The sequence below is a fragment of the Musca domestica genome, unplaced genomic scaffold (assembly GCF_030504385.1).
Source record: "Musca domestica strain aabys unplaced genomic scaffold, Musca_domestica.polishedcontigs.V.1.1 1, whole genome shotgun sequence".
Lineage (NCBI taxonomy): Eukaryota > Metazoa > Arthropoda > Insecta > Diptera > Muscidae > Musca > Musca domestica.
Genome location: NW_026712114.1, coordinates 1478319 through 1505653, shown reverse-complemented (window position 1 = coordinate 1505653; position 27335 = coordinate 1478319). Strand labels below are relative to the sequence as shown.

The 27335-nt window shown below is 34.9% G+C and overlaps 2 protein-coding genes across 2 annotated transcripts; one reads left to right on the top strand and one right to left on the bottom strand.

Annotated features, from left to right (window-relative positions):
• Positions 1-2167: 2167 nt before the first annotated feature.
• On the bottom strand, positions 2168-9831 carry LOC101896090 (uncharacterized). The gene is made up of 6 exons (XM_059124137.1): positions 9679-9831; positions 9325-9442; positions 9130-9260; positions 4342-4530; positions 4167-4284; positions 2168-2318 (listed from the first exon to the last, which is right to left on the bottom strand). The coding sequence occupies exons 1-6, from the start codon at positions 9767-9769 to the stop codon at positions 2216-2218; spliced, it is 750 nt and encodes a 249-aa protein (XP_058980120.1). The 5' UTR covers positions 9770-9831; the 3' UTR covers positions 2168-2215.
• A 7883-nt stretch (positions 9832-17714) lies between these two features.
• LOC131801248 (uncharacterized) lies at positions 17715-18740 on the top strand. The gene is made up of 3 exons (XM_059119702.1): positions 17715-17852; positions 17914-18037; positions 18103-18740. Exons 1-3 carry the CDS (start codon positions 17768-17770, stop codon positions 18200-18202), a joined length of 309 nt encoding a protein of 102 aa, XP_058975685.1. The 5' UTR covers positions 17715-17767; the 3' UTR covers positions 18203-18740.
• The last annotated feature ends 8595 nt before the right edge of the window (positions 18741-27335 follow it).

Here is a 27335-nt window from a genome sequence, read left to right as displayed (position 1 = left end):
TAGTTACTTTTGAGAACCTTCATAGAATCACTTTCTGAGTGGATTTCAGTCCGTCTGTCCGTCCGTCCGTCCGACTGTCCATGTATTCTTGTGAACAAAATGCAGGTCGCATTTATTATCCGATTGAGATGAAATTTTCCAAACAATATTTTTTTGGCCCAAGGACGAACCCTATTGAAATTGGTGAGAATCGGATCAAATTTAGATATAGCTCCCATATATATCTTCATCCGATTTGGGGTTAAATGTGCACCAAATATTCACTATCAGTCCAAATTACCTGAATTTTGGCACACCCAACCGAGTTCGGCCTAGAAGCAAGTATATCAAATTTGGAGAAAATGGGTTCAGATATAGCTATAGCTCCCATATATATCTTTCATCCGATTTGATCTTTAGGTCCCTCACATTCCTACTATGCACTCCACAACCGTGATATTTGGTACCAGGTATTAGATGGAGCACATGAATAGCTGTTTTAAATTTTATCGAAATCGGTTCAGATTTGGATATAGCTCTCATATATATCTTCATCCGATTTCGGGTTAAATGTGCACTAAATGGTCAATATCAGCCCAAATCACCAGTCTAGAAGCTAATACGTAAAATTTGGAGAAACCCGGTTCAGAGATAGCTATAGTTCGTAAAATGCACGATAGAATTAGATAGATTTTGATTTTGTACCAAATATCTCATAGAGCTCTGAAATGCCCTGTATAAACCTTTTTACGAGAGCTCTACTAAATATGCATAGTGGTGTAGGGTATCATATAGTCGGCCCCGCCCGACTTTTGAGCTTTCCTTACTGGTTACACCTGACTTTGGGTAAATAAAAATATTGTGTTGTGTGTAATTTAAAGGCTATCCACTCTTACATCACATCTTACATCAAGTGTTATAATTATTCAAAATTTCGACCCTTTGATGGGGTGGACGATTTGCACCTAAGCTAGCACTGATGGAAATATTAGGATTTGCAAATTTGAAGCAAAATCGAATTATCCTTTCTCTTTCTGTGCAGTAAAATATTTTTTGAAAATTTTGACGTTTTCTGGTGGAGATACCAGAAAGAGTGGACCGATATTGTCCATCTCCAAACTCGATCTAAGTTTGTGGACCAAATTAGAGATTGCCTTCGAGAGTTATCGTGTTCACCAGCCAGACAGACGGACGGACATCGCTAGATCGACTCCAAATGTCCTGGAACGGCTATCATGAGAATAAACCAAGAGTCTAAAACCTTTATTTCGAAAAGGCACGTTTTGGCCGTATCAAATGATATGAATCAAATGATATTTACATACATATACATATTCATTTAAAAAAAAAATAAACAATTTTATACACTCAGCCATATGGTTTTAGAGGGTATATATCATTTGATACAGCAAAAACGTGCCTACTCAAAATAACGGTTTAAGACTCTAGGTATCTTTGGACCAAATATATTTCAGGACATTTGGAGTCGATCTAGCAATATCGTTCCACTCCATCAAGTACGTTCCCCACAAATTGATGTAAGAGTCCAGAGCACAATATTTTTATTAACCACAGGTCTGATGGGAAGATGGAATATATCGACCAACTGCTTTTAGTACCTCCCCCACAACGGGTCTATGTTTTGAATAACATCCGGTTGCATTCAGACTTGGAACATCACTCTATTTTCATCAACACAAGCTCTGTTACAAAGATGGTAGAGATCGGACCTTTTCTTGTGTTACCTCCCCCACATAGGGTTCAAGATTTTGAAAAAGAAACGAAATAAACATCCAAATCTCTTCAAATTTCAACCCCTTGGAGTCAACCACTTCTGGTACCTCACCACAACCAGAAACCTGAGATGAATATGAAATTTATGATTTCTCAAAAAATTGAATAAAAACATTCGATATTCTTGTAATTTTGCCAATTATTGTATCTGCCTTAGATGAACTATCGAAATGGAATACTTCGGTCCGATATATGTGGTAACTTACGCACATTTTAACATTTTCCAAAAATTATCTCATATAAAGTGAAGATAGCAACCAATATAGTCCAAACCTGGCACGTCGCAATATTTATATCATATTTATTTGTTTATGATACGAAATGGACAATTGGCCCATTTCTTTTAAACATATTCCATAGAGGGTTTGGATTGTGGTCGAAATACATACACATATTTACATTTTCCTTATTGTTTATTATCTACAATCGACAGTTTACAAAATTAGGGGCATACAACGTGGCGTTTACAACATTCGGGATATTTGCCATCGCGATTCACATAGTCACCCAATTTACATGGAGGGGCAGCCGCTTGAGTACCGCAACTGAAAATACAAAATGAAAAAAATATTCATCAAATCAATAAATCAAAAACCAGTAGGAAGAAGTCACAAGTTAGGCGGGGCCGACTATATGATACCCTACACCACTATGAGTATTTACATTAGCTCTACTAATGTAACAAAAAAAAGTTTATATTGGGAATTTATTTGAAGTAGATCATACCAGCTATGAACATACTTTGGATACGCATCATGGCTTTAGAGTAGTCACAATTTGAAAACTATATCCAACTCAGGATCTATTTTGAAAAAAATTTTGATGGTGGCTTTAGTACTTCTAAGAATTATATTAAAAAATATTTATTGGAACAAACTAATTCGGTTGAAAATGAAACAAAATATATTCAATTTGGGCTGATATTACATAAATGGTGAGCAATAACCGTAAAATCGGTTTGAAGCTATATAAAAATCTGAACCAATCTCCATAAAATTTGGCAAAGGTATTTTCGACCAGTATCTGATCCTGATATCAAATATCATTGCTGTACTTAAATATCTAAACCGATTTTCACCAAATTTAAAGCACTTGCTTTAAGGCTGAATTAATTCGGAATTGCCTAAATTCAGTCCATTTTGGCTGATATTAGACATTTGGTGCACAAAAAAACATTAAATCGGTTGAAGATATATATGGGTGCTAAATCAAAATCTGAATCAATCTTGAAAAAATTCAAGCACTTATTTTTGAGCTGTATGTGATATGGGGTACTAAAAATTATTGTTGTGGAGTTCATATAATGCATGTAAGGGACAAAAAACCCAAATCGGATGAGCTATAGCTATGGCTGAACCGATTTCACCAAATTTGAAGTACTTGTCTCTAGTATGAATTTAGTCGGAATTGGCAAGATTTAGTTCATTTGGGTTAATATAAGCCATTTAGTGCACAAAAAAACCTGAAATCTGAACTGATCTTAACAAAATTTATAACACTTATTTCCGAGCTGTATCTAATATTTGGTACCAAAGATTCTTGTTATGGAGTGCATATTACGCTTGCGAGGTACTTAAAACTCCAAATCGGTTGAAACATATATGTGGAACCGATTTTCACCAAAATTTGAAGCACTCGCGCTTCTAGGATAAATTGAGTCGGAATTACCATTTTGGCTAATATTAGCCATTTTGTGCACAAAAAACCTGAAATCGGATACAGATATGTATGGGAGCTATATCCAAATTTGGACCGATCTTGACAAAGTTTTAGGCACTCATTTCTGAGCTATTTGGTACCAACTATCTTTCTTGTGGAGTGCATAATACGCATGTGAGGGACTTACAACCGCAAATAAAATGAAACATTTATATGGGAGCTACAGCTATATCTACACCGATTTTCACCAAAGTTGAAGTACTAGTTTCTGTTATTAATTCAGTCGGAATTGCCAAGATTCAGCTCATTTGGGCTAATATTGGCCATTTGGTGCACAATTAACCCGAAATCGGTTGAAGATATATATATATATAGAAACCAATTTCAAGAGAGATCTTCTCTGGCCAAACAAATATTGTCTGAAAAAATTTCATCTCAATCGAATAATAAATGCGATCTGCATTTTGTTCACAAAAGTACATGGACAGATGAATGGACTGACATTCATAAATCAACTCAGAAAGTGAATCTATGAAAATCCTCAAAAGTAAATATGGGGCTATCTCGCCTCCCTTCTCCATGTTACAAGCAAATGCAAAAAGACATAATACCCTCACCACTATGGGGTGAAGGGTATAAAAAGTGTTATCAATGCAGTATTTGATAATATCACATAAAAATAATAATCCCTCGGGAAAATTCCAGTTTTTCTAAAATATTCTCACAGAACTTACCCCTGAATTGTGCCAAAACTATTGTCACCACACAAAAGGCGAACGCATTCACTCTTGGGATATCCCTCTTCACCGGCCGATAAGATCAAATCCTTGTAGACACACTTGCCAGGATGGGCTGAAAGCAAATTAATTTTTAAGTAAATAAAGTAAATTTCTTTTCCCTTATCCTTACCATCTTCTTTGAAAAATCCTGACATTTCATATGAAAATGCCATGGTACAGAAGGCAAGCACTAAAGCGATAACTAAAACTTTCATTTTAATGCAGTCAAACGATGGCGGAGAACATTTGAAACTGACAAATCTTAAGAGAGCACAAGTCGTTTTATATATTTTTAAGCCATGCATTTTATAGTCCAAGAAGTGTTATCAGCAAATGTTCGTCTTGTTTTTTATTTCGAAAGTTTATTTCAAAGAACACGTTATGATAAACTTGTATTAATCTCTTCATAAAAAGGTCGCTGCGTCTAAGAATCATAGATAGAATGACAACAAAAACTACACCAAAAAAGAAATAGACAAATTTAATAAGAATTTAAAAAAGAACAGATGTCTACAAAAAAACATTAAATTTTTGACCGAAAATTCGGAATCTAGAAAAATATTTTGTTGTCATAATTTTTGAACATAGCATAGTTCGCTCTAGAAGAACCAATTCGCTGAGAAAGTGCAGAAACGAATAACTGATAAAAATGTTAATGCTGTATAATTAATTTCAAATCGTTCAATTCATTTTTCGTTTCAGCAAGCAGTAACATTTGTATACCCTCCACCAGGGTATATAAAGTTCGTCATTCCGTTTGTAACTCATCGAAACAATAGTTTTAGACCCAACAAAGTATATATATATATATATATATATATATAAAGTAAAATTCTAAGACGATTTGTCCCTTCCTTCCGTCTGTTGTAATCACGCTGGAGTCAAAACGAATTAAGATAGGAAGGATATCGAATGACCCCCACACAATGGTGTTCTCAATATTGGGTATTCCAAGGTGGGAAAATGGGATATATCGGTCCACTCCTTTTGGTAAATCCCACAAAATGCTGATCCTTTGTGGGGAGGTGCCAGAAGGAATGTTCCGATCTCTAGCATCTTTATAACATATCTTGGGTTGATAGAACTGTTGAGATGTGCCTAGTCCGAATGGAATCGGATTTTAATTTTGCGTTTTATGAGCTTCATTGTATTCAAAATTTTGACCCTTTGTGAGGGAGGTTCCAGAAGGAGTGAACCGATATATGCCATCTTCTAGCCAGACTTTGGGTTAAAAAAAATATTGTGATGTGTGCAATGGGAAGAGAACCGGAGGCTTATTTCCGATTTATAATAGTTTCGGTTATTCAAAACTTCGACTCTATGTGTGGGAGATACCAGAAGGAATGGTCCGATCTCCACCATCTATATAACAGATCTTATGTGTATAAAAATTTCGAGATGTACGAAGTCTGAATGGAATAGGATGGTAATTCCGCGTTTTATGAGCTTCAGGGATATTAAAAATGTTGACCTTGGTACTTGATGGAGTGGACCATTATTGTCCAATATTAGGAGTTGCAACGTTGAAACAAAATCGGATTATCTTTTCACTTTTTATCCAGTACAACGTTTTTTTAGAATTTCGAATTTTTGTGCGGGAGGTACCAGAAGGAGTGGACCGACATTGCCCATCTCTGAATTCGATTTAAGTTTGATAATAATATTACGATGTACCAAGTTTGGACCCAATCGGTTACTCCCTTAGAGATTAATGACACGCACCAGCCAGACAGACAGATAAACAGGCGGCCGGACATCGCTAGATCGACGCTAAATATCTTGAAATGGATTCGCCGAAAAGAGTCCTAGGGTCTAAAACCCTTATTTCGACGAGACACCTTTGATGATATATACCCTCTATATACCATATGGCTGAGGGTATAACCAGAAAAGTCTAAGTCGAGCTGGGCCGACTTTGTGGCACCCTACGCTACTTTGCGTATATAATACAGCTACATATAACACACAAACGCTTTGATGCGGAATTAATACATACCAAATATGATTGTTTTTGAATTCGAATTATTAATCAAAACTCATTCAATTTGAGCTGATATCATCCTTTTGGTACAGAAACAACCTAAAATCGGATACAGACATGTATGGGAGCTATACCCAAATCTGAACCGATCTTGACAAAATTGTAAACACTAATTTCTAAGCCATTTCGGATATTTTGTTTCAAATATTATTGGTGTAGAGTGAATATTCGCATGTAAGGAATTTAAACACCAAATCGGATGTAACATATATATGGGAGCTAAAGTTATATCGGAACCTAATTTCTCCAGATTTGAAATACTTGTATCTACGATGAATTCAATCGGAATGGCAAAAATTCAATCCCTTTAGGTGGAAATTTGTCATTTTGTGAGCAATAAATCTGATGTCGGATAAAGATATATATGGTATATCGATAAAATTTTATATATGTATTTTTGAGCTCCATAAGTTATCTGGTACCAAATATCATTCTTCTGGGGTGCATATTACGCATGTGAGGGATTTAAACTCCGATCCAAATCCGATGAATCATATATATGGAAGCTATAGTTATATCTGAACCGATTTTCACCAAATTTTAATGTACTTGCTTCTAGACTATATTTGGTCGGATGTGCCAAAATTCAGCTCATTTGGACTTTGGTGCACAATTAACCCGAAATCGGTTGAAGATATATGTGGGAGATATATCCAAATTTGAACCGATTCTCACCAATTTCAATAGGGTTCGTCCTTGGGCCAAACAAATATTGTCATATATACATAAAGACATAATACCGTGATCTCTATGTGGAGTAGGGTATAAATACAGGGTGAGGTGAAAAAACTGCAACCAACTTCAGACTGCTGTCATTTTTAAGCCACTCGACCGACAGCTGTTAAAATTATTCCAGCGAAAGCTGATTATATTGTTTACAAGCGTACAAAAGCATTTTGGTGAGATTTTTTCAGAAAAAAGTTATTCGTGATGGAATTCCAGAGTGATAGTGTGATTTCATTATATTTGTCTGGAAAACCTCAAGTGGCTATCGTTAGAGCACTTCAGCATTTAAATGTGAATGAATCCTTTGTGTCTCGTACCATTGCACGTTACCGTGATACAGGTAGCGTAGCCCAGCATCAAAGGAAGTGGACGGAAGAAAACAGCAATATCACCAACAAATGGTTCGAAAAGTGAAGAAGCGACTTAATCGGAACCCGCGTCGTAGTGGACGAAAAATGGCTCATGAGCTGAACATATCTCAAATGTTGAAAAATAAGCTCGGGGTAAAGCCATTGAAATTCCAAAAAGTGCAAGAACTTACACCGCAACAGAAAGAAAATAGACTCAAAAGAGCTAAAGAGTTGTTGCGCTTGGCCGAAAGTGGTGAACTGCCGAATTTGGTTTTCTCCGATTAGAAAATGTTCTTTGTCCAGCAGTTTGTAAACAAACAAAATTATCGTGTTTACATGCCAAAGAGGTCAGCTGTAAATGTGCCCCTTCGGTTGGCCACCAGAACTCAAGCGCCGGCCATGGTGATAGTGTTTGAGTCGCCATAACAGTCGATGGTCGCTTTCCGCTCGTATTAATCAACCGTGGCATCAGAATAAATGCCGAATGTTATCACGAAAATTTTCTGGAGGGTGTATTAAAGACTTGGGCACGTAAACATTTTTGCCTTGGACAGTCCTACAGGACTCAGCACCATCGCACTCAGCACGCGCCATCCACGAATGGTTACAAAATGAGATTCCGCGGTTCATTTCCCGCGCACAATGGCCACCAAAATCTCCGGATACCAATCCGTTGGACTATTGTGTATGGAGTATTTTGGAAAGCATGGTTGGCACTAAAAAATACCAAAATGTCGATAACCTCCAGCAAGCGCTTCGCCGTGAATGAGCAAAAATGCCGCAGAGCAACATTCGGGCAGCGTGTGATGGTTTCATTGGCCATTTGAAGGCCACAATTCGTACCAAAGGTAACCAATTCGAACAAACCTAAACTTGTTCTAAAATTTGATGCTATTTCCGACATTTTGCATGTCCGTCCGTCTGTCTGTCCATGTATTTTTGTAAACAAAGTACAGTTTGCATTTATTGCCCTATCCAGATGAAATTTTGCACAAATCATTTATTTGGCCCAAGGACGAACCCTATTGAAATTGGAGATAATCGGTCAAAATTTAGATATAGCTCCCATATATATCTTCGTCCGATTTGCTTTTTATTGTGCACCAGACGTGTAATATCAGTCCGAATAGTATGGAATTTTGCACGTACGATCAGATTAGACCTGAAAATAAGTATGCCAAATTTGATCGAAATCGGTTCAGATATAGCTATAGCTCCTATATATATTGTTCATCCGATTTGTTATTTTTGTCCTCCGCAGCCGTAATATGCACTCTGTAACAACAATATTTGGGGAAATATATCAGAAACAGCTCAGAAACACCTTTGATACATTTTATTGAGATCGGTTCAGATTTGGATATATATGGGAGCTATATATATATATCTTTATCTGATTTCAAATTAGTTTTGCACCAAATCGGCAATACAAGTCCGAATTAAAAAGATACAAATGCTTCGGCATATTTAGTCCTTTGAACTTTAAATTAAAATTGTAATCATAGCGTGTATGATGGAATTCTCCCATAAAATCTTTTAATTGTTATATGGAGCTCTACTAAATTAGCAAAGTGGTGTAGGGTATCATAAAGTCGGCCCCGCCCGACTTTAAGACTTTCTTTATTGTTTTTTTTTTTTTTTGTAGTATATGCCAATCTAACGTTTCAAACACGTTTTCTCAAAAAACTTGGACACTTATTTGCAGAAATCACTCTTGCACAGTATCCGGAGCAGGACCAAACTATATTACCTTCATTTATCACAGCATTTATTAAATTTAAACTAAAATTATTTCAGAAATACACATCGGTCGTATCATCAGTCTCTGGGCAAATAATTTTTCTCATACAACAATTGGGATAATCCAAATCAGGATTTTCTATATCACCCCACCAACATGGTGGCTCTAGAATAATGTATCTGTAATCGCAACTATAAAAAATAAAACAATTTAATAATTAATAATTTAAATAATAATTATGAAATTCGGACATACCTTTCAATGTGACCCACCAGCTTCTCCCCACACGAAAATCGTTGGCATTTCCCCTTTGGCTTGGCCGTTTCGCCGGGCGAAATAATTAAATCTTCATAGACACATTTGCCGGGATGCTCTAAAAAATAATAAAAAATTATAATTGAATTAAACATGAGTTTTCTTCGAAACTGAGGTCGTTGCTTCTTCTCTGAATAATTGGAATTTAGTCGTGTTCTGACATGTTATAAAGTCAAGGGATCAACCTGTAATTCTTAATTTGATCTAATTTTATTGTACTTTTTTTTCAAATCACCTTTTACATAATTAAAAAAAATATTTTCGAATTAAAAATTCAAATTCCGATTTTATTACCTGCCGTGCCATAGAACGATTCCAAACTCTTGGCAAAGGTGCCAACAACGCCAAGCAAACAAAACAGCAAAACGAGCGATAAGAATTTCATCTTGGCCTCTCAATAAGCAATTCTACAGTAGACTAGCCAAACATGGGCAATTGATTTTTATATGACGGTGATCCACCAATTGAAGTACTCATCATCAGTGGTATAACTGATACGACCTTCACAAAAAGGTTCAATACTCCCAAAGAGGGGGTTCGATTGAGATGTGTCAAAATGTGACGGAATGTGTTTAAAGTAGTAAAACAAGTACAGTAAAACCTCTCAAGTTGTCATTTTTATAGCCTACACCACATGGTGGTAAGGGTAGAAAGCGAGATAGACAGATAATTACTTTTGAGGATCTACATACATCTCTCTGTCCGTCCGTCTGTTCATGTTTTTTTGTAAACAAAACGCAGGTCGCATTTATTATTCGACATTATCATTGCAAACACAATTTGTTTGACACAAGGACTAACCCTATTGAAATTGGTGGGAATCGCTTCAAATTTAGATATAACTCCCATGTATATCTTCAACCGATTTCGGTTTAATTGTGCACCAATTGACTAATATCAGTTCAAATGACCTGAATTTATGTACATCCAACTGAATTCATGCTAGAAATAAATACTTCAAATTTGGTAAAAATCGGTTCAGATATAGCTCCCATATATATGTTTCATTCGATTTGGGATTTTAAGTCCCTCACATACGTAATATGCACTCCACAACTGTAATCTTTGGTAGCAGATATCAGATACAGCTCAGAGATAGGTTTTAAAAATTTTGCAAAGATCAGTTCAGATTTGGATATAGCTCCCATATATATCTTTATCCCATTTCAGGTCTTTTGTGCACCAAAGCACAAATGGACTGAATTTTGGTACTTCCGACGGAATTCATCCTAGAAATAAATTCTTCAAATTTGGTGAAAATTGGTTCAGATATATCTATAGCTCCTATAAATAAGTTTCATCCGATTAAGTCCCTCACATGCGTAATATGCACTCCAAAAAATGATATTTGGTACCACATAACTTATGGAGCTCAAAATACACCTGTCAAATTTTATCGAGATCGGCACAGATTATGATATACCTATGCCCAATTTTTATCACATTAGGTTATAGTTCCCATATATCTTCAATTGATTTCGGGTTAATTGTGCATCAATTGGCTAATATCAGTTCAAATGACCTGAATTTTGCTACATCCAACTGAATTCATGCTAGAAATAAATACTTCAAATTTGGTGAAAATCGGTTCAGATATAGCTATAGCTCCCATCCGATTTGGTGTTTAAGGTCCCTCACATACGTAATATGCATTCCACAACAGTTATCTTTGGTAGCAGATATTAGACACAGCTCAGAAAAAGGTGTGTAAAATTTTGTCAAGATCGGTTCAGATTTGAATATAGCTCCCATATATCTTATCTGATTTCAGATTTTTTGCGCACCAAAGCACAAATGGACTGAATTTTGGCACTTCCGACGGAATTTATCCTAGAAATGAATTCTTCAAATTTGGTGAAAATTGGTTCAGATATATCTATAGCTCCTATAAATAAGTTTCATCCGATTAAGTCCCTCACATGCGTAATATGCAATCCAAAAAATGATATTTGGTACCACATAACTTATGGAGCTCAAAAATACATCGGTCAAATTTTATCGAGTACTTCAAATTTGAAAATCGGTCTAGATATAGCTATAGCTCCCAGGTATATGTTTCATCCGATGTGAGGGACATGCGTAATATGCACTCCACAACAATGATATTTGCTATTGAAAATGAGATATATCGGTCCATGTTTTGATATAGTCCCCATAAAACGGTACCTCCCGATATTCGGCATTTCGATGATTTTTGCGACATCTTTTCAAGGATTTGTATAAAAATTAATATTTGTAGTTTGTAATGGGTTCTAGGCCCGGTGGCGAATCATAGTATATATGGGTCAACGTTTTGTTATAGCCCCCATATGACGGTACCTTCCGATATTCGGTGTTTTGAAGCTTTGATGCCACATTTTTTCACGGATTTGTCTAAAATTGGTATTTGTATGTGTCAATAGATTTTCGATCCAGTGGTGAAACATAGTATATATGGGTCAACGTTTTTGTATAGCTCCCGATATTCGGCATTTTGATGATTTTTGCCACATTTTTTTACGGATTCTTTTAAAAATTTGCCTTTGTAGTTCATAATTGGTTCTAACTTCTGTGGCGAAACATTGATGTATAGGTCCATGTTTTGGTATAGCCCCCATATAACAGTACAGGGTTGCCCATATTCGACGGACCCATCTGGCAACGCCATAACTTTTGACAGATATGTCACATCGCTTAATGACATACCGCGTTTGAAGCGTCAGTCCAAGCAGATCTTTACCATGAACCAATATACGCCACGCGAAATAGTTGAAATTTACATTCAACAGAAGAAGTCAATTGTGAAAACTCAACGTGCTTTTAAAACGTTAAACAATGTGAGAAGTGTGCTTTCTAAGATATTATACGAAAAATTTTCGAAAGGTAAGGCTCCTTCTAATCCGAAGAGGCCATATAAAAGTCGACCAAGGTGATCGGCCGAGAATATCGCTGCCGTACGAGCCAGTGTTGAGAGGTCCCCAAGAACATCCCAAAAACGCCGTTCTCAGCAGTTGGGCATGGCTCGGTCCACTTTACAACGGATTATTCGCATTGATTTGCATTTGTTCCCGTACAAAATTCAATTGACGCAAAGAATGTCGCCTGCGGACAAGCCTCGTCGATTGGAATGGGCCCAACGAGTCATTGGGTCCGTTGAATATGGGCAATCCTGTACGTCCCGCTATTCGGCAGTTTAATGATTTTTATTACATTTTTTCACGAATTTGTATAAAAATTGGTATTTGTAGTTCATGATGGGTTCAAGTTCCGGTGGCAGAACATTGAGTATTTAGTTCCCCGTTTCCCTATAGCGCACATTACCGACGAAATTGTTTCAAATTTGGTATTTAAGAAGATTTGGTACATGACAATCCTTAAAGTATTAAATTTTCTATAGAGGATACCGTTTTGGTATGGCCCCCATATAACGGCCTGATCCACTTTAACAACATTATCCAAATAGTTTTACTTGTATTTATAGTTTATAGTGGAACACTTTTATAAAAAAAAATTCTTTAATGGTGGAGGGCGTTAAAAGTTAGACCCGGCCGAACTTAATGTTTTTACTTATTTAAAGATCGGTTCAGTTTTGATATAGCTCCCATATATATCTTTATTTAATTTCAGGTTTTTTTGTGCACCAAATAGCTATTATCAACCCATATGGACAGAATTTTGGCACTTCCTGCAGAATTCAGTCCAGAAGCAAGTACTTAAAATTTTTGGTGAACATCGCTTCAAATATAGTGGTGTAGTGTATCCTATACTCGACTTTTGTCCTTTCCTTACTGGTTTCATTTATATACATTATTTTTTTAATTTTTTTATTTAATTTATTTTTATACCCTCCACCTTGTAAAGGAGGGTATATTAACTTTGTCATTCCGTTTGTAACATCCTTAAATATTCGTCGTAGACCCCATAAAGTATATATATTCATAATCAGCATAAAATTCTAAGTCGATTTAACGATGTCCGTCTGTCTGTCTGTCTGTCCGTCTGTCTGTCTGTTGAAATCACGATACAGCCCACATTATTTGACATAGAGCGCCAAAATTTAGCAGAGCAATTGGTATTGTGTCTAGGATGGTTGGTATTGAAAATAAGATATATCGGTCCACGTTCTGGTATAGTCCCCATATAACGGTACCTCCCGATATTTGGTATTTTGATGATTTATGCCACATTATTTAACGGATTTGTCTGAAAATTGGTATTTGTAGGTCATAACGGGTCCCTGTATGTGTGGCAAAACATAGCATGTATAGGTCCACGTTTTGGTATATCCTTCATATATTGGTACCTCCCGATATTCGATATTTTGATTATTTTTGCCACAGTTTTTAACGGATTTGTCTAAAAATTGGTATTTGTTGGTCATAATGAGTTCCAGCTCCGGTGGCGAAACATTGCATGTATGGGTCCATGATTTGGTATAGCCCCCATATAACGGTACCTCCCGATATTCGGTATTTTGATGGTGTTTGCAACATTTCACTGATTTGTGTAAAAATTGGTATTTGTGAGTCATAATGGGTCCTAGTTCGTGTGGCGAAACATTGTATGTATAGGTCCACTTTTTGGTATAGTCCCCATATAACGGTAGCTCCCAATATTCGGTATTTTGATGATTTTTGACTGATTTTTTCACGAATTTCACTGAAAATTTGGTAGTTGTAGATCATAATGGGTCCCAGTTCGTGTGGCGAGTCATTGTAATTATAGGTCCACGTTTTGGTATAGCCCCCATATAACGGTACCTCCCGATATTCGGTAATTTGATGATTTTTGCCCCTTTCTTTCACGTATTTGCCTGAAAATTGGTATTTGTAGGTCATAATGGGTTCTAGCTCCGTTGGCGGAACCTTGCATGTGTAGGTCCACGATTTGGTAGAGCCCACATATAACGGTACCTCCCGATACTCGGCATTTTAATGGTTTTTGCCACATTTCTTCTAATGTTTCCTTTACCCTAAGGTGGAGGGTATTAAAAGTTTGGCCCGGCCGAACTTAATGTTTTTTTACTTGTTTTATTTATATATTTATTTTTTTTATTTTTTTTTTTTTTTTTTTTTTTGAAGTGAAACATTTTGTGCAAAACTGTGTGTTTACTTGAAATAGTATCCACTGTCAACAATTTAAATAAAAACTAGTTTTTGCTAAATATTATTTCCGATATTTATGATGGCATATAAATTATGAAAATTATTCCCCGAACACTATAACCGCAAACAGAAGCAACATCGTAAATAAATATTTATTTTTCTTTTTAATTTTAGCGTCAGCAAAAATCGGTTTTGTTTTTAGAATATGAAACAACTTGGGAGGCCCATATATTTTGTGCTGATCTTCAACTGACACAACAAATTTCATTCATTCGTTAAGCAGCTGTGGCTAAAATAAGACAGATATCAAAATGTGGCAAACTTTAGAAATATAGTTTAACCATTAATTTTGTCGATAACAGTTCAGTTTAAAAATATATATTATAGTAGATTAAAATATCTGGAGTGAATCGAGGAATTTATAGTTGAATTGGAGAAGGTAGAACTGAATTATAGGTGCGTTTTCTGTATGTCAATAGGAATATAAAACAAGTTAAAAAATATCAGTTGGTTTATACGACAGATATATACCCTCAGCCAGTGCTCGATTATTTAAATATATTTTGACTTCTGTTATGATTGTTCAAATTGTTGACACTCTATGAAGTAGGTTCCGAAAGAATTGTACATTTCGTATCGGACCTAAATAAATATGATAGAAATATGATAGTTTTTAGAAAATGTTAAATATGCGTGAGGTACCAGATATAGTCGACCGAAATATTCCATTTTCATGCTTCATCTAATACATATAAAAATATTGGTATGGGCAATATTACAAGAAAATCGAACATTTATATCCAATTTATGGAAAATCATAAATTCCGTATTCATCTCAGGTTTCTGGCTTTGAGAGATATATTTAGATATAGCAAGTTGTAACGAATCGCTGACTTGTTTCGCAAGTTATGACAGATAAAATTATGGAGAATTGTGACCCTTTGTGGGTGAGGTACCACAAGGGGTTGGCAGATATCTATCATCTTTACAATAGATCTTGCGTTGGCAAAAATGTTCCGATGTGTGAAATTTGAGAGAGTTGGATGCTTATTTCGCTTTCTGCGAGCGTTTTTTTTTTTCTTCTTTAAACCTTGAACCCTATGTGGGATAGTTAGTAGCAGAAATGGTCCGATCTCTAACAACCTTATAACAGAGCTTGTGTTGATGGAAATATTGAGATTCGCCAAGTCTAAATGGAATCGGATGTTAACTTTTCATTTTATGAACTTCTTGGATATTCAAAATTGTGACTCTTTGTGGTGGGAGGTACCAGAAGTAGTGGACCAATATATCTCAACTTCCCAGCAAATCTTGCGTTTGTAGAAATAATGGGATGTGTCAAACATCCGATCGGATTCCTAATTCGGATTTTATAAACGTTTTGAATATTCAAAATGTTGACCATTTGTGAGGGAGTTACCCGAAGGAATAGTCCGATCTCTACTATCTCTATAACAGTCATTGGATCAATAAAAATACTGTGATGTGTGTAATTTGAAGACAATCGGACTCGGAAGAGTTGGAGGTACCTAGGTACCGCACCAGGCCTCGCACTGACGCAAATATTAGGATTGCAAAATAGGACTATATTTTCTCTTTCTGTGCAGTAAAATATTTTCATACCCTCCACCTTGGAACGGAGGGTATAATAACTTTGTCATTCCGTTTGTAACATCCCCAAAATATTCATCGTAGACCCCATAAAGTATATGTATTCATAATCAGCATAAAATTCTAAGTCGATTTAACGATGCCCATCTGTCGTTGGAATTGAATGAGATATGATGAAATGAGATATATTGGTCCCTGTTATGGTTTAGTGCCCATATAACGATACCTTTCAATATTCAGTATTTTGTTGATTTTTGTCACATTTCCCACGAATTTGTATAAAAATTGGTAATTGCAGGTCATAATGAGTTTTTGCTCGTATCGTATTGTATGTATAAGTCCACGTCTTCGTATAGCCCCCATATAACTATACCTTCCGACATTCGGTATTTTGATAATTTTAGCAACATTTTTACCAGAATTGTTTTAAATTTTGTATTTAAAGTTCGTAATAGGTACTACAGCCTATAAAAAATCTCGTATGTCGGTCCTTGTCTTAGTATAGCCCCTATATACGATACCTCATAATTGTTCATTTTCTACGTTTTTTATACCCTCCTCATTCCGTTTGTAACTCCTCGAAATTCTCATGTCAGACCCAATAAAGTATAATTCTAGGTCGATTTATCCGTCCGTCCGTCTGTCTGTTTGTTTGTCTGTCTGTCCGTCTGTTGTAATAACGCTATCTTTCGAATGAATTGAGATAGATGGCTAAGTTTTTGCACACATGTTTATTTTTCCAGTAGGCAGGTTAAGTTCGTAAATGGGCCATGTAGGTCCACGTTTTCATATAGCCCCCATATAACGGTACCTCCCTATATTCGGTATTTTGATGATTTTAGCGACATTATTCACGGGAATTGTTTTAAATTTGGTATTTGAAGTTCGAAATTAATACTACAGCCTAAGACAGAAAATTGTTTGTGCAGGTCCAGGTCTTCGTATAGGCCCCATATATCAGTGTCTTTTGTATGTATGTGTATTTTGACGATTTTAGGTACAATACCCACCGAAATTGTTTGAGATGTGGTATTTGAAGTTCGTAATGGATGCTACAGCCTGTGACAGGAAATTGTCTATGCAGGTCCAGGTCTTCGCACAGCTCCGGTAAAACAGTACCTCCCTATATACGATATTTTGATGATTTTAACTACATTATTCACCGTTTATTTCAAGTTTCGAATTTGAATATGGTAATGGCTTATAACAAACAATGCCTATGTAGGTCCACGTTGTATAAACCCCAATGTAACGGCTATATTCGGTATTTTTAGGATCTTAACAGAATTTTTTAACGGATTTAATTTTTTGGAAATTTCCAAATTCGTTTCAAATTGTGGAAGATATTCGAAACTCGGCCGGACCGAACTTACTGCTTTTTAACTTGTTTTTTTTTTTGACAATTTTCCAATTCCTTCAAAGTGATGGAGAGTATTAAAGTTCGCACCTGATGAATGTAGGTGTTTTTTAAAATTTCCTTAATAAGCTCATTGTTTGGTAATAAGAATTTTCGCTGAACCTAGTTGGGGTATTGCAAAAGCATTGACAAAACAATAATACCGCTTTGATTTCATAGTGAAGGAAATACAAAGCATAATAGTTTTGCTGATAAGGGATCTCATAGGTTGAACAAAAAACTAAAATTTCCGCAACAAGAGTTGGCATTTGTCTATAAACGGTGTAACAAGATGAAATCTCTAATTTTTGTTTTATTATTTGCCTTAATTTCCACGACGTTCTCAGCTGAAATTTCTGGATATTTTAGCGATGCAGGTAAAATTTGAAATGGTATTTTTAAAATTTCATATAAATTTCTGTTATTTTCAATCTATAGATTTTCCTGGTGCATGTTACTATGATGATCTTCTTGTGTGGCCCGATGACATGGGCCATCCAAAGAATGGCAAATGTGAACGTCTCTATTGTCTAAATGAGGAGGGTTATGGCAAATTATTAAGGTTTGTTATTGTATGCGATTTTTATTGCGAGTTTTGTCATATGTACAAATTTCGATATTTTTCAGTTGCGGCGTTTCAAAACCTCCCTTGGGCTGTAAATTTGGTGATGTCATTGCACCCAATGCCAACTATCCCGATTGTTGTAAAAGAGAAATTATTTGCTAATAGAATGTCAATTTAACAATGGCTTGACAAAAATTGTTGATTTACATATACCACAGATGAGTTAAAATGCCGGGACTTTATGGAAAACTGAAATTCCACAATAGCCCAGTTATCGATGTGCGTGTGTGTGTGTATTGTTACAATTTATATAAAACAATTTATTTGGTTTGTATTTCAAATATTAAATGTTGTTATATATTTCGAAAAAATAAATTCCCTTTCAATTTATGTGTTTGCGAATGTGTGGGTGTGTGTGTGTTTGAGTGTGTGAGTGTGTGAGAATAACAAAAATATAACACCTATTCACACATTCTCACGTTAAGCACCAATTCCAGTTATGGTCCTCCAAAAATTGAAATTTAAGCCATTTCAATAGTTTCAATGAAAATCCACTAGCACTTCGAAATTGAAAAAGCACATGCAGACATACACCCGCACACAGATACAACAAGTTCATATATCTAAAATTCTAATACAGAATTTAAAATTAAACAATATCAGCCACAGTGAATGGAGTGGTGATTGCAATAAAGTGATTCATTGGATAACCGTACTCAACACGGTTAGTAGATGTGTTGATTATATGCTTGTGAAGAGAAAAAAATATCATAAATATTTTTAGCTTTAAATATAGGGTTATTGAAAGGATTTATGAATATGGAGCATAGATCTATTTGAAATATTTGACTAAGTCATATTCATATAAGGATGGGTACTTTGGGGAAACACATATTTGACATTTCCTGGACCATTTGATGGATACATTATTTTTGTAATTTCATATACCTTATACCATTAACCAGTAAAGATAGTCATAAAGTCGGGCGGGGCCGACTTTATGATACCCTACAAAACTTTGCTAATTTAGTAGATCTCCACATAACAATTAAAATTTTTTATGGGAGAATTCAATCATACAAGCTATGATAACAATTATAATTTAAAGTTCAAAGGACTAAATATGCCGAAGCATTTGTAACTTTTAAATTCGGAATTGTATTTCCCATTTGATATATATGGGAGCTATATCCAAATCTGAACCGATCTCGATAACATTTGGCAAAGATATTTCTGAGCTGTATTTGATATATTTCCCTGAATATCGTTGTTACGGATTGCATATTATGGCTGTGGGTAACAAATACAACAAATCGGATGAACAATATATATGGGAGCTATATCTATATCTGAACCGATCTTCACCAAAATTGGCATACTAGCTTCTAGACTCAATTCGGTTGTATGTGCCAAATTCCATCCCGTTTGGGCAAATATTAGACGTTTGGTGCACAATAAAAGGTAAATCGGACGAAGTTATATATGGGAGCTATATCCAAATCTGAACCGATCTCGATAAAATTTAGCAAAGGTATTTCTGAGCTGCATTTGATATATTTCCCAAAAATATTGTTGTTACAGAGTGCATATTACGGCTGCGGAGGACTAAAATAACAAATCGGATGAACAATATATATGGGAGCTATAGCTATATCTGAACTGATTTTGATGAAATTTGGCATACTTATTTTCAGGCCTAATTTCGTTGTATGTGCCAAATTCCATACTATTTGGGCTGATATTACACGTTTGGTGCACAATAAAAGGCAAATCGGACGAAGATATATATGGGAGATATATCTAAATTTTTACCGATTATCTCCAATTTCAATAGGGTTTGTCCTTGGGCCAAACCAATGATTTGTGCAAAATTTCATTTTAATCGGATAATAAATGCGACCTGCATTTTGTTTACAAGAATACATGGACAGACGGACGGACAGACGGACGGACAGACGGACTGACATGCATAAATCAACTCCGAAAGTGATTCTATGGAGATCCTCAAAAGTAACTATGGGTCTATCTCGCTTCCTTCTCCATGTTACAAACAAATGCACAAAGACATAATACCCTTACCACTATGAATGAGAAGAGAAACCAAACACTCTGTGTTGAGATCAGTTCCAAATCTCACTCCTGAGAAATAAAACACAACCGCTCGTTTGGGTTGCTGGTTTAAATCTGATTTTATTTTCAAAAATATTGTTCTTAACTGCTACAAAAACTGATCTAACTTAACCTATTCGCAGCCACACAATTGTCCTTATCTATTTTTAGATTTACAATGAACCATTGCATAGCTGTTTGTCCCTTCATTCAAGTGGTCTTGGCTACCTACTGGCGCATCGATAATTGTGTGTGTGTGGGTCATGGACTTTATTATTTTACACATTACCATATGCGACAGCGCACAAGATCACTGAATTGTATACATGTGGTATTTTATGACCGCTGGGAAACTGATAATGTTTAAATATTTATTTTTAATTTTTGGATTTTCCCAGCGCCTCAACCGCACACAAAAGGATGTACAAAGTATTTTGTACAACTATGTGGTTTAGGGTATAAAAAGACTTTGGAATATATGAAAATTATATGTCATCGTCCAAGAAAGAAGCCCATTCATTAATTGGATAATTTTCCGGAATCGAAATGGGAAAAATTGGGTGCCTTTCTTTACAAATTTTCTGCTAATAAAATACGTTAAAGTACAGGGTGAGATAAAAAAACTGCAACGAAGTCAAACGCCATAACTTTTACATCTGTTTTTTTTAATTTTATTGACTGAAAGCAAAAAATGTCGGAAATAGCATCAAATTTTAGTATAAGTTTAGATTTGTTCAAATTGGTCAGCGTTGCAATGCTACCGTCACACGCTGCCCGAATGTTGCTCTGCGGTATTTTGGCCCATTCCCTACGAAGCTCTTGCTTAAGGTGATCGACACGTTGGTATTTTTTAGAGCCAACCTTGCTTTCCAAAATACTCCAGACACAATAGTCTAACGGATTGGTATCCGGAGATTTGGGTGGCCATTGTGCACTGGAAATGAAGCGAGGAACCTCATTTTGTAGCCACTCTTGGTTGGCGCGTGCTGAGTGCCATGGTGCTGAGTCCTGTTGGAATGTCCAAGGTCGGCGGCCAAAATGTGTGCGTGTCCAATGCTTTAATACACCCTCCAGTATATTGCCGCGATAATATTCGGCATTTATTCTGATGCCTCGGACGATTAATACGAGCGGGGAGCGACCATCGGCTGTTTTGGCGGCGCTTGAGTTCTGGTGGCCACATTTTCAGATGACCTCCTTGGCAAGTAAGCACGATCATTTTATTTTTTGAAAACTGCTGGACAACTAATGTTTTCTCATCGGAGAAACCCAAATTCGGCAGTTCACCACTTTCGGCCAAGCGAAGCAACTTTTTAGCTCTTTTGAGTCTATTTTCTTTCTGTTGCGGTGTAAGTTCTTGCACTTTTTGGAATTTCAATGGCTGTACCCCGAGCTCATTTGTCAATGTTTGCCGAATGGAATATTGCGATATGTTCAGCTCACGGGCCATTTTTCGGCCACTGCGTCGCGGGTTTCGATGAAGTCGCTTCTTTACTTTTCGAACCATTTCTGCTGAGGTTGCAGTTTTCTTATGTCCACTTCGTTGAAGACCGGCTACGCTACCAGTATCACGGTAACGAGATGTTACGAGACACAAAAGATTTCTTCACAGTTAAATGCTGGAGTGCTCTAACGATAACCACTTGTGGTTTTCCAGCCAAATATAAAGGAATCACACTATCACGCTTGAATTTCATCACGGATAACTTTTTTTCTTGAAAATTCTCAGCAAAATGCTTTTGTACGTTTATAAACAATATAATGAGCAGTCACTGAAATAATTTTAACAGCTGTCGAACGAGTGGCTTAGAAATGACAGCAGTCTGAAGTTGGTTGTAGTTTTTTATGTCATAGGGGACGGAAAATTAGAGATTTTCGATATTTTGGAATATACCCCTTTAACATAATCCCTAATATCATGTTCAAAAAAGGAATATATCTTAACTGATTCCTGCCGTCACCTGTTTTTTAATATTTAACGAAGACTCCTAATTATGAATCATAGTTTTTTAAAATAATTTCAAGAACTTTGTCAAGTTCTTCCGTTTTAAATATTTCTAACCTCCTGAAAAATATTTTAAAAATGTTCAAGGCCTTTTTAGAATCGTGGTTTTTGTTATGTATCTTTCTATGACTTCTCAGAATCGTTGGTTTTTTTAAATATTTGTTAAGGTCTATTTTAGAATTGTTAATTCTTAAAACAATATTTTTCAAAGAAAGTACATTTTTCAAGGTATATGGTAGAATCGTAGATATTATTTTCAGAATCTCAGTAATAGAGAGAATAGGTTTTTTGTATTTTTCAATGACATATTAGGTAAAGTTTTATTTTTTTAAATAATTTTCATTAACTGGTTAGAATCAAGAATTTTTTTAAAAAGAATCGCGGATACTTTGAGCTCAATTTTCGAAACCTTTATTAGAATTGGGGTTTTACTACTTTCTTCCGGATTTTTTTGAAAAAAATAAATTGTAGGACGTTTTTTATTGTGATTCTGCCAAAGAATCGGGGATATTTCTTTATGCCTTTTTTGTAAAATTGTGGATTTTAAGTCTCCTTTCAGAATACTTTATTTTTTAAATCTTTTAATGTTTTTATTTTTAATAATATCTTTCTCGTTAGAATCGAGTTAAATATAATCATGGATTCTTTGAACAATTTTTTCAAACTCTTTTTTAGAATATTTTTTTCTAATTTTTTCTTTAGGACTTTGGTAGAAATATTCAAGGAAATCTATATCTATAAAAGAGGAAAATGTTTGTACGTTTGTTTGTTTGTTTGTTTGTTTGTTTGTAATTTATGGACTCGAAAACTGCTGAATAGATTTTTCTGAAAATTTCCATATATACTGCAACATCGCCTGAAAGTAACATAGGCTATATACATTTTTGAATTTCCACTTGGAACTGGAGATATAGCATCAGAATCGGAGGTACCTCCCAAAAACTTAGATTTTATATGCACATATCTATTGATCGGTTAAAGATACAGTCTCCAAATTTGGAATACGTAACGGAATTTGGAACAAAAATAAGTTTGCTAAATTATATTGTAATCGGTTCAGATTTGGATATAGCTCCCATATATATTTTCGACCGATTTCGTTCATTTGATGCCTCAAACACAATATGAATGTTCGATTCCAATGAAATTTGGAATATGTGACGGGATTTGATCCGAAAATAAATTTGTCAAATTATATTGAAATCGGTTCAGATTTGGATATAGCTCCCATATATTTTTTCGGCCGATTTCAAGCATTTGGTGCACCAAACACGCTATGTATCCCCAATTTCAATGAAATTTGAAACGTGTGATAGATTTTATCTAAAAAAATTTATTTCCCAAATTATATTGAAATCGGTTCAGATTTGGATATAGCTCCCATATATATTTTCGGCCGATTTCATGTATTTGGTGGACCAAATAAGATATGTATGTCCAAATTTAATGAAATTTAAAATAAGTAACGGAATCGGGAGCAAAAATGAATTTTTCAAATTATATTGAAATCGGTTCAGATTTGGATATAGCTCCCATATATATTTTCGACCGATTTCATGTATTTGATGCACCAAACACGCTATGTATCTCTAATTTCAATGAAATTTGGAATCTGTAGGGGAAATTAAAACGAATATACATTTGTCAAATTATAGTAAAATCGGTCAGATTTGGATATAGCTCCCATATATATTTTCGACCGATTTCATGTATTTTATGCACCATGCACGATATGTATGTTCGATTCCAAAGAAATTTGGAATATGTAACGGGATTTTGATTAGAAAATAAATTAGTCAAATTATATTAAAATCGGTTCAGATTTGGATATAGCTCCCATATATATTTTCCGCCGATTTCACATATTTGATGCACAAAACACGATACGTATTTCCGATTCCAATGAAATTCGGCATGAGTGGCTAAATTTGGTACAAAAATAAATTTGACAAATTATATTCAAATACGTTCAGATTTAATTATAGCTCCCATATATATACTCAGCCGATTTCACATATTTGATGCACCCAAAGCGAGAAAGACGAAATCTGTCACCAGAAAAAATTGCCAAATTTTATTGAAATCAGTTGAGGTTTGGGTATAGCTAACATATGTGTGGTTACAATAATAAATGTGACAAATTAATTGGAAATTAGTTAAGATTTGGATATAGCTCCCATATATATATTCTCGGCCGATTTCACGTATTTGACGCACCAATTTCAATGAAATATGAAAGGTGTGGCGGAATTTGGTGTAAAAGTAATTTTTTTAAAATTATATTTAAATCGGATCAGATTGGGATATGATTTTAATAAGAACCATTGACCCACAACGCCTTAGGCTAACACTAAAAAACAACACAACAATTAATTTGAAATACGCTTATTACGGCGAAGTATGTTGCTATCTCGAATTCATTAATTGCAACAGAAATGCCACTCAACTTCAAAAGATTGCAGTTTACTGCACGCTTGGTATTTGCTATGAAATAAATAAATCCGAAGGACAAACCCTTCGTGTATATATGTCATGTTACTGTTTTTCTAATGGTTTTGTATATTTACGCATTAAAGTAGTGCAATATTTTTTTAATTTTTAAATTTGTTTTTCTTTATCCAACATATATTCGTAAATAAAATTTTGAATGCATATAAAATCAAAAGGGGTAGCGAAGCGCACCGGGTTCAGCTAGTTTTATATATTTCGTTTAAAACTTCCTGCCAAAGAATCGGAGGTAGTTCTCTTGGAAATTGGCTTTTTAAAATGAATTTTATAATAATATTTAAGAATTGTGGATTAAAAAAAGTTTATAGTTATTCATTGATTTAAAAAAAATAAAAAATTTAGGGACTACGGAGAATCATGGATACATATTTTCAGCCATATGGCTACAGAGGACATTTGATACAGCCAAAATGTTTTAGACCCTGGGTCATTTGTATAGGCTTCTCACGAAATTTAGTTTAAAGTCGAGTAAGAGTCGATCCGCACATTTTTTTCGAGATCGAAATAGGACAAAACTTATTGGCCTGTCATCATTTTAGAATTGTGGATTTTAATAAAAATAATTTTCAGGAACTATGTTTTGGAATTGGGCATTTTTTTACATTTGTGGAGATTTGAAATATATTTTATAATAACTTTTGTTAAATCGTGAATTTAAATAATGAATTGTTTTCTTGGAATGCGGATTTAATTTTTTTTTTTAATAAAATAAAATATTTTTCTGGACATTTTCAGAGACTCTTTAAAATATTTCCAAAAAATTAATTGAGGTCCTGGAATTTTTTGAAATTTTTTTCAAGAACTTTTTAGAATTGCATTGCCTTACCCCCTGGTAAACATTACCATCGTTCTCCACTAATAAACGAACGTTGTTTTTATAAAAACAACAATAAAGGGATTAAGCCTGTCCAATTTGCAACAACAGAATTGTATTTTTTAAATTTTTAAAGGACCTCAAAAAAAAATGTTAACTCCTGTTTTTTAATATTTTTCAAATGATTTTTTGTAAAGTTTGCAACATCTCGTAATTTTGGTCTTAGACCCAAGATGTTATGCATCGATCTTCCTATCTAGCCGAGCTGAGTCGATCTGTAGATGTGTGTCCGTCCGTCCAGTACCTTCCGACTTTTAATTTTTTGACCTCGGGATAAGAATAAACACAGTCGTTAGCCATCTCTTTACAACCCTATGCGACTCTCCAAACGTCTAATTCAAATTGTTTATTTGGTTATTGCCACGGTTTTGTATGTCACCGCCACTCCATTTCATTATCTATTCAAAATTCAATTTGTTAGTCTCACTTTGGTTTCTTGTTACAGCTGCAGTTTTTTTTTCACTTCGTGTCATTGCATTGTTGGCCGTTTCGCATATTTTTTGGTAACATTTCAAATTTTTTTCCTGGTTACGTTTCCACATATTGTCAAAGTATCGGTTTTTATTGCCATATATTTGCGTAGTTTTAGTTTTATTTATTCATTGGGGTTTCAGAACAACTACTTTTATGAATGGGTGTACGACTTTTTTTTGTTTTTCCGATCGAGTTGTAGTTCGAGTTCATCAATTTGTTCGTTGTAGATATTTATGAACACATCATCTCATCAGTTGATACACGGCTGCTGCTGCTGCTGCTGCTGCTGTGTTGCAAATATATTTTCGCCATCCACGCACTCATACAAACAAACATATTTATTAATATTGATAAATATATGGGAACAGTTTCTTTTTTTTTTTTTTGTTTTTTGCGAGAGAGTTTTGTTTCATTTGATTACTTGTGTGACATGGCAAATAATAGTGGATTTTGGTTTTATATGGGAAGTAGGACAGTGTTTCGAAATATTTTATTTTTCAGAAAAATTGCTGTAATTATTTTCGTATTATTTTTACAAAAATTACAGCAATTGTTCTGAAAAATATTGTTTTTTTTTCGAAATTGCCATATCTTGTAAACGGTTAAAGATATTGAAAAAAAAAAAAAAAATAAACGGCAAAAGTTAGCACAAATCAAGCACAACCCAGCACAACTTTTATTTTTTCGAAATTCGAAAATTGCAATCCTGGCATACTTTCAAAATTGTCGTTCTTTTTCGAAATTGGTAAGAGGTATCGAAAAAAAATTAACGGCACAAATGGGCACAAACCGAGTACGACTCAGCACAACTTTAATTTTTTCAAAATTCGAAAATTGCAATTTTCTCAGATTTTTTCGAAAAAAAAATCTTTTTTCGAATATCTCACAAATTTTTTCGAATTTTGAAAAACAAATTTCGGCACAATTGAGCACAATTCAGCACAACTTTTCTTTTTTTCTAAATTCAAAAATTGTAATTCAAACGGAATAAATGTGAATAAATATTTTGTGTTTTGCACCATCGCTCGTTGCTGTGAGACTGGTAGCGTAGCCCGACGTCAAGGAAATGGATGGAAGAAAACAACAACATCAGCAGAAATGGTTCGAAAAGTAAAGAAGCGACTTGATCGAAACCCGCGTCGCAGTGGCCGAAAAATGGCCCAAGGTAAAGCCATTAAAATTCCAAAAAGTGCAAGAACTTACACCGCAACCGAATGAAAATAGACTCAAACGAACTAAAAAGTTGGTTCACTTGGCCGAAAGTGTTGAACTGCCGAATTTGGTTTTCTCCGATGAGAAAACAATTGTTGTCCAGCAGTTTGTTA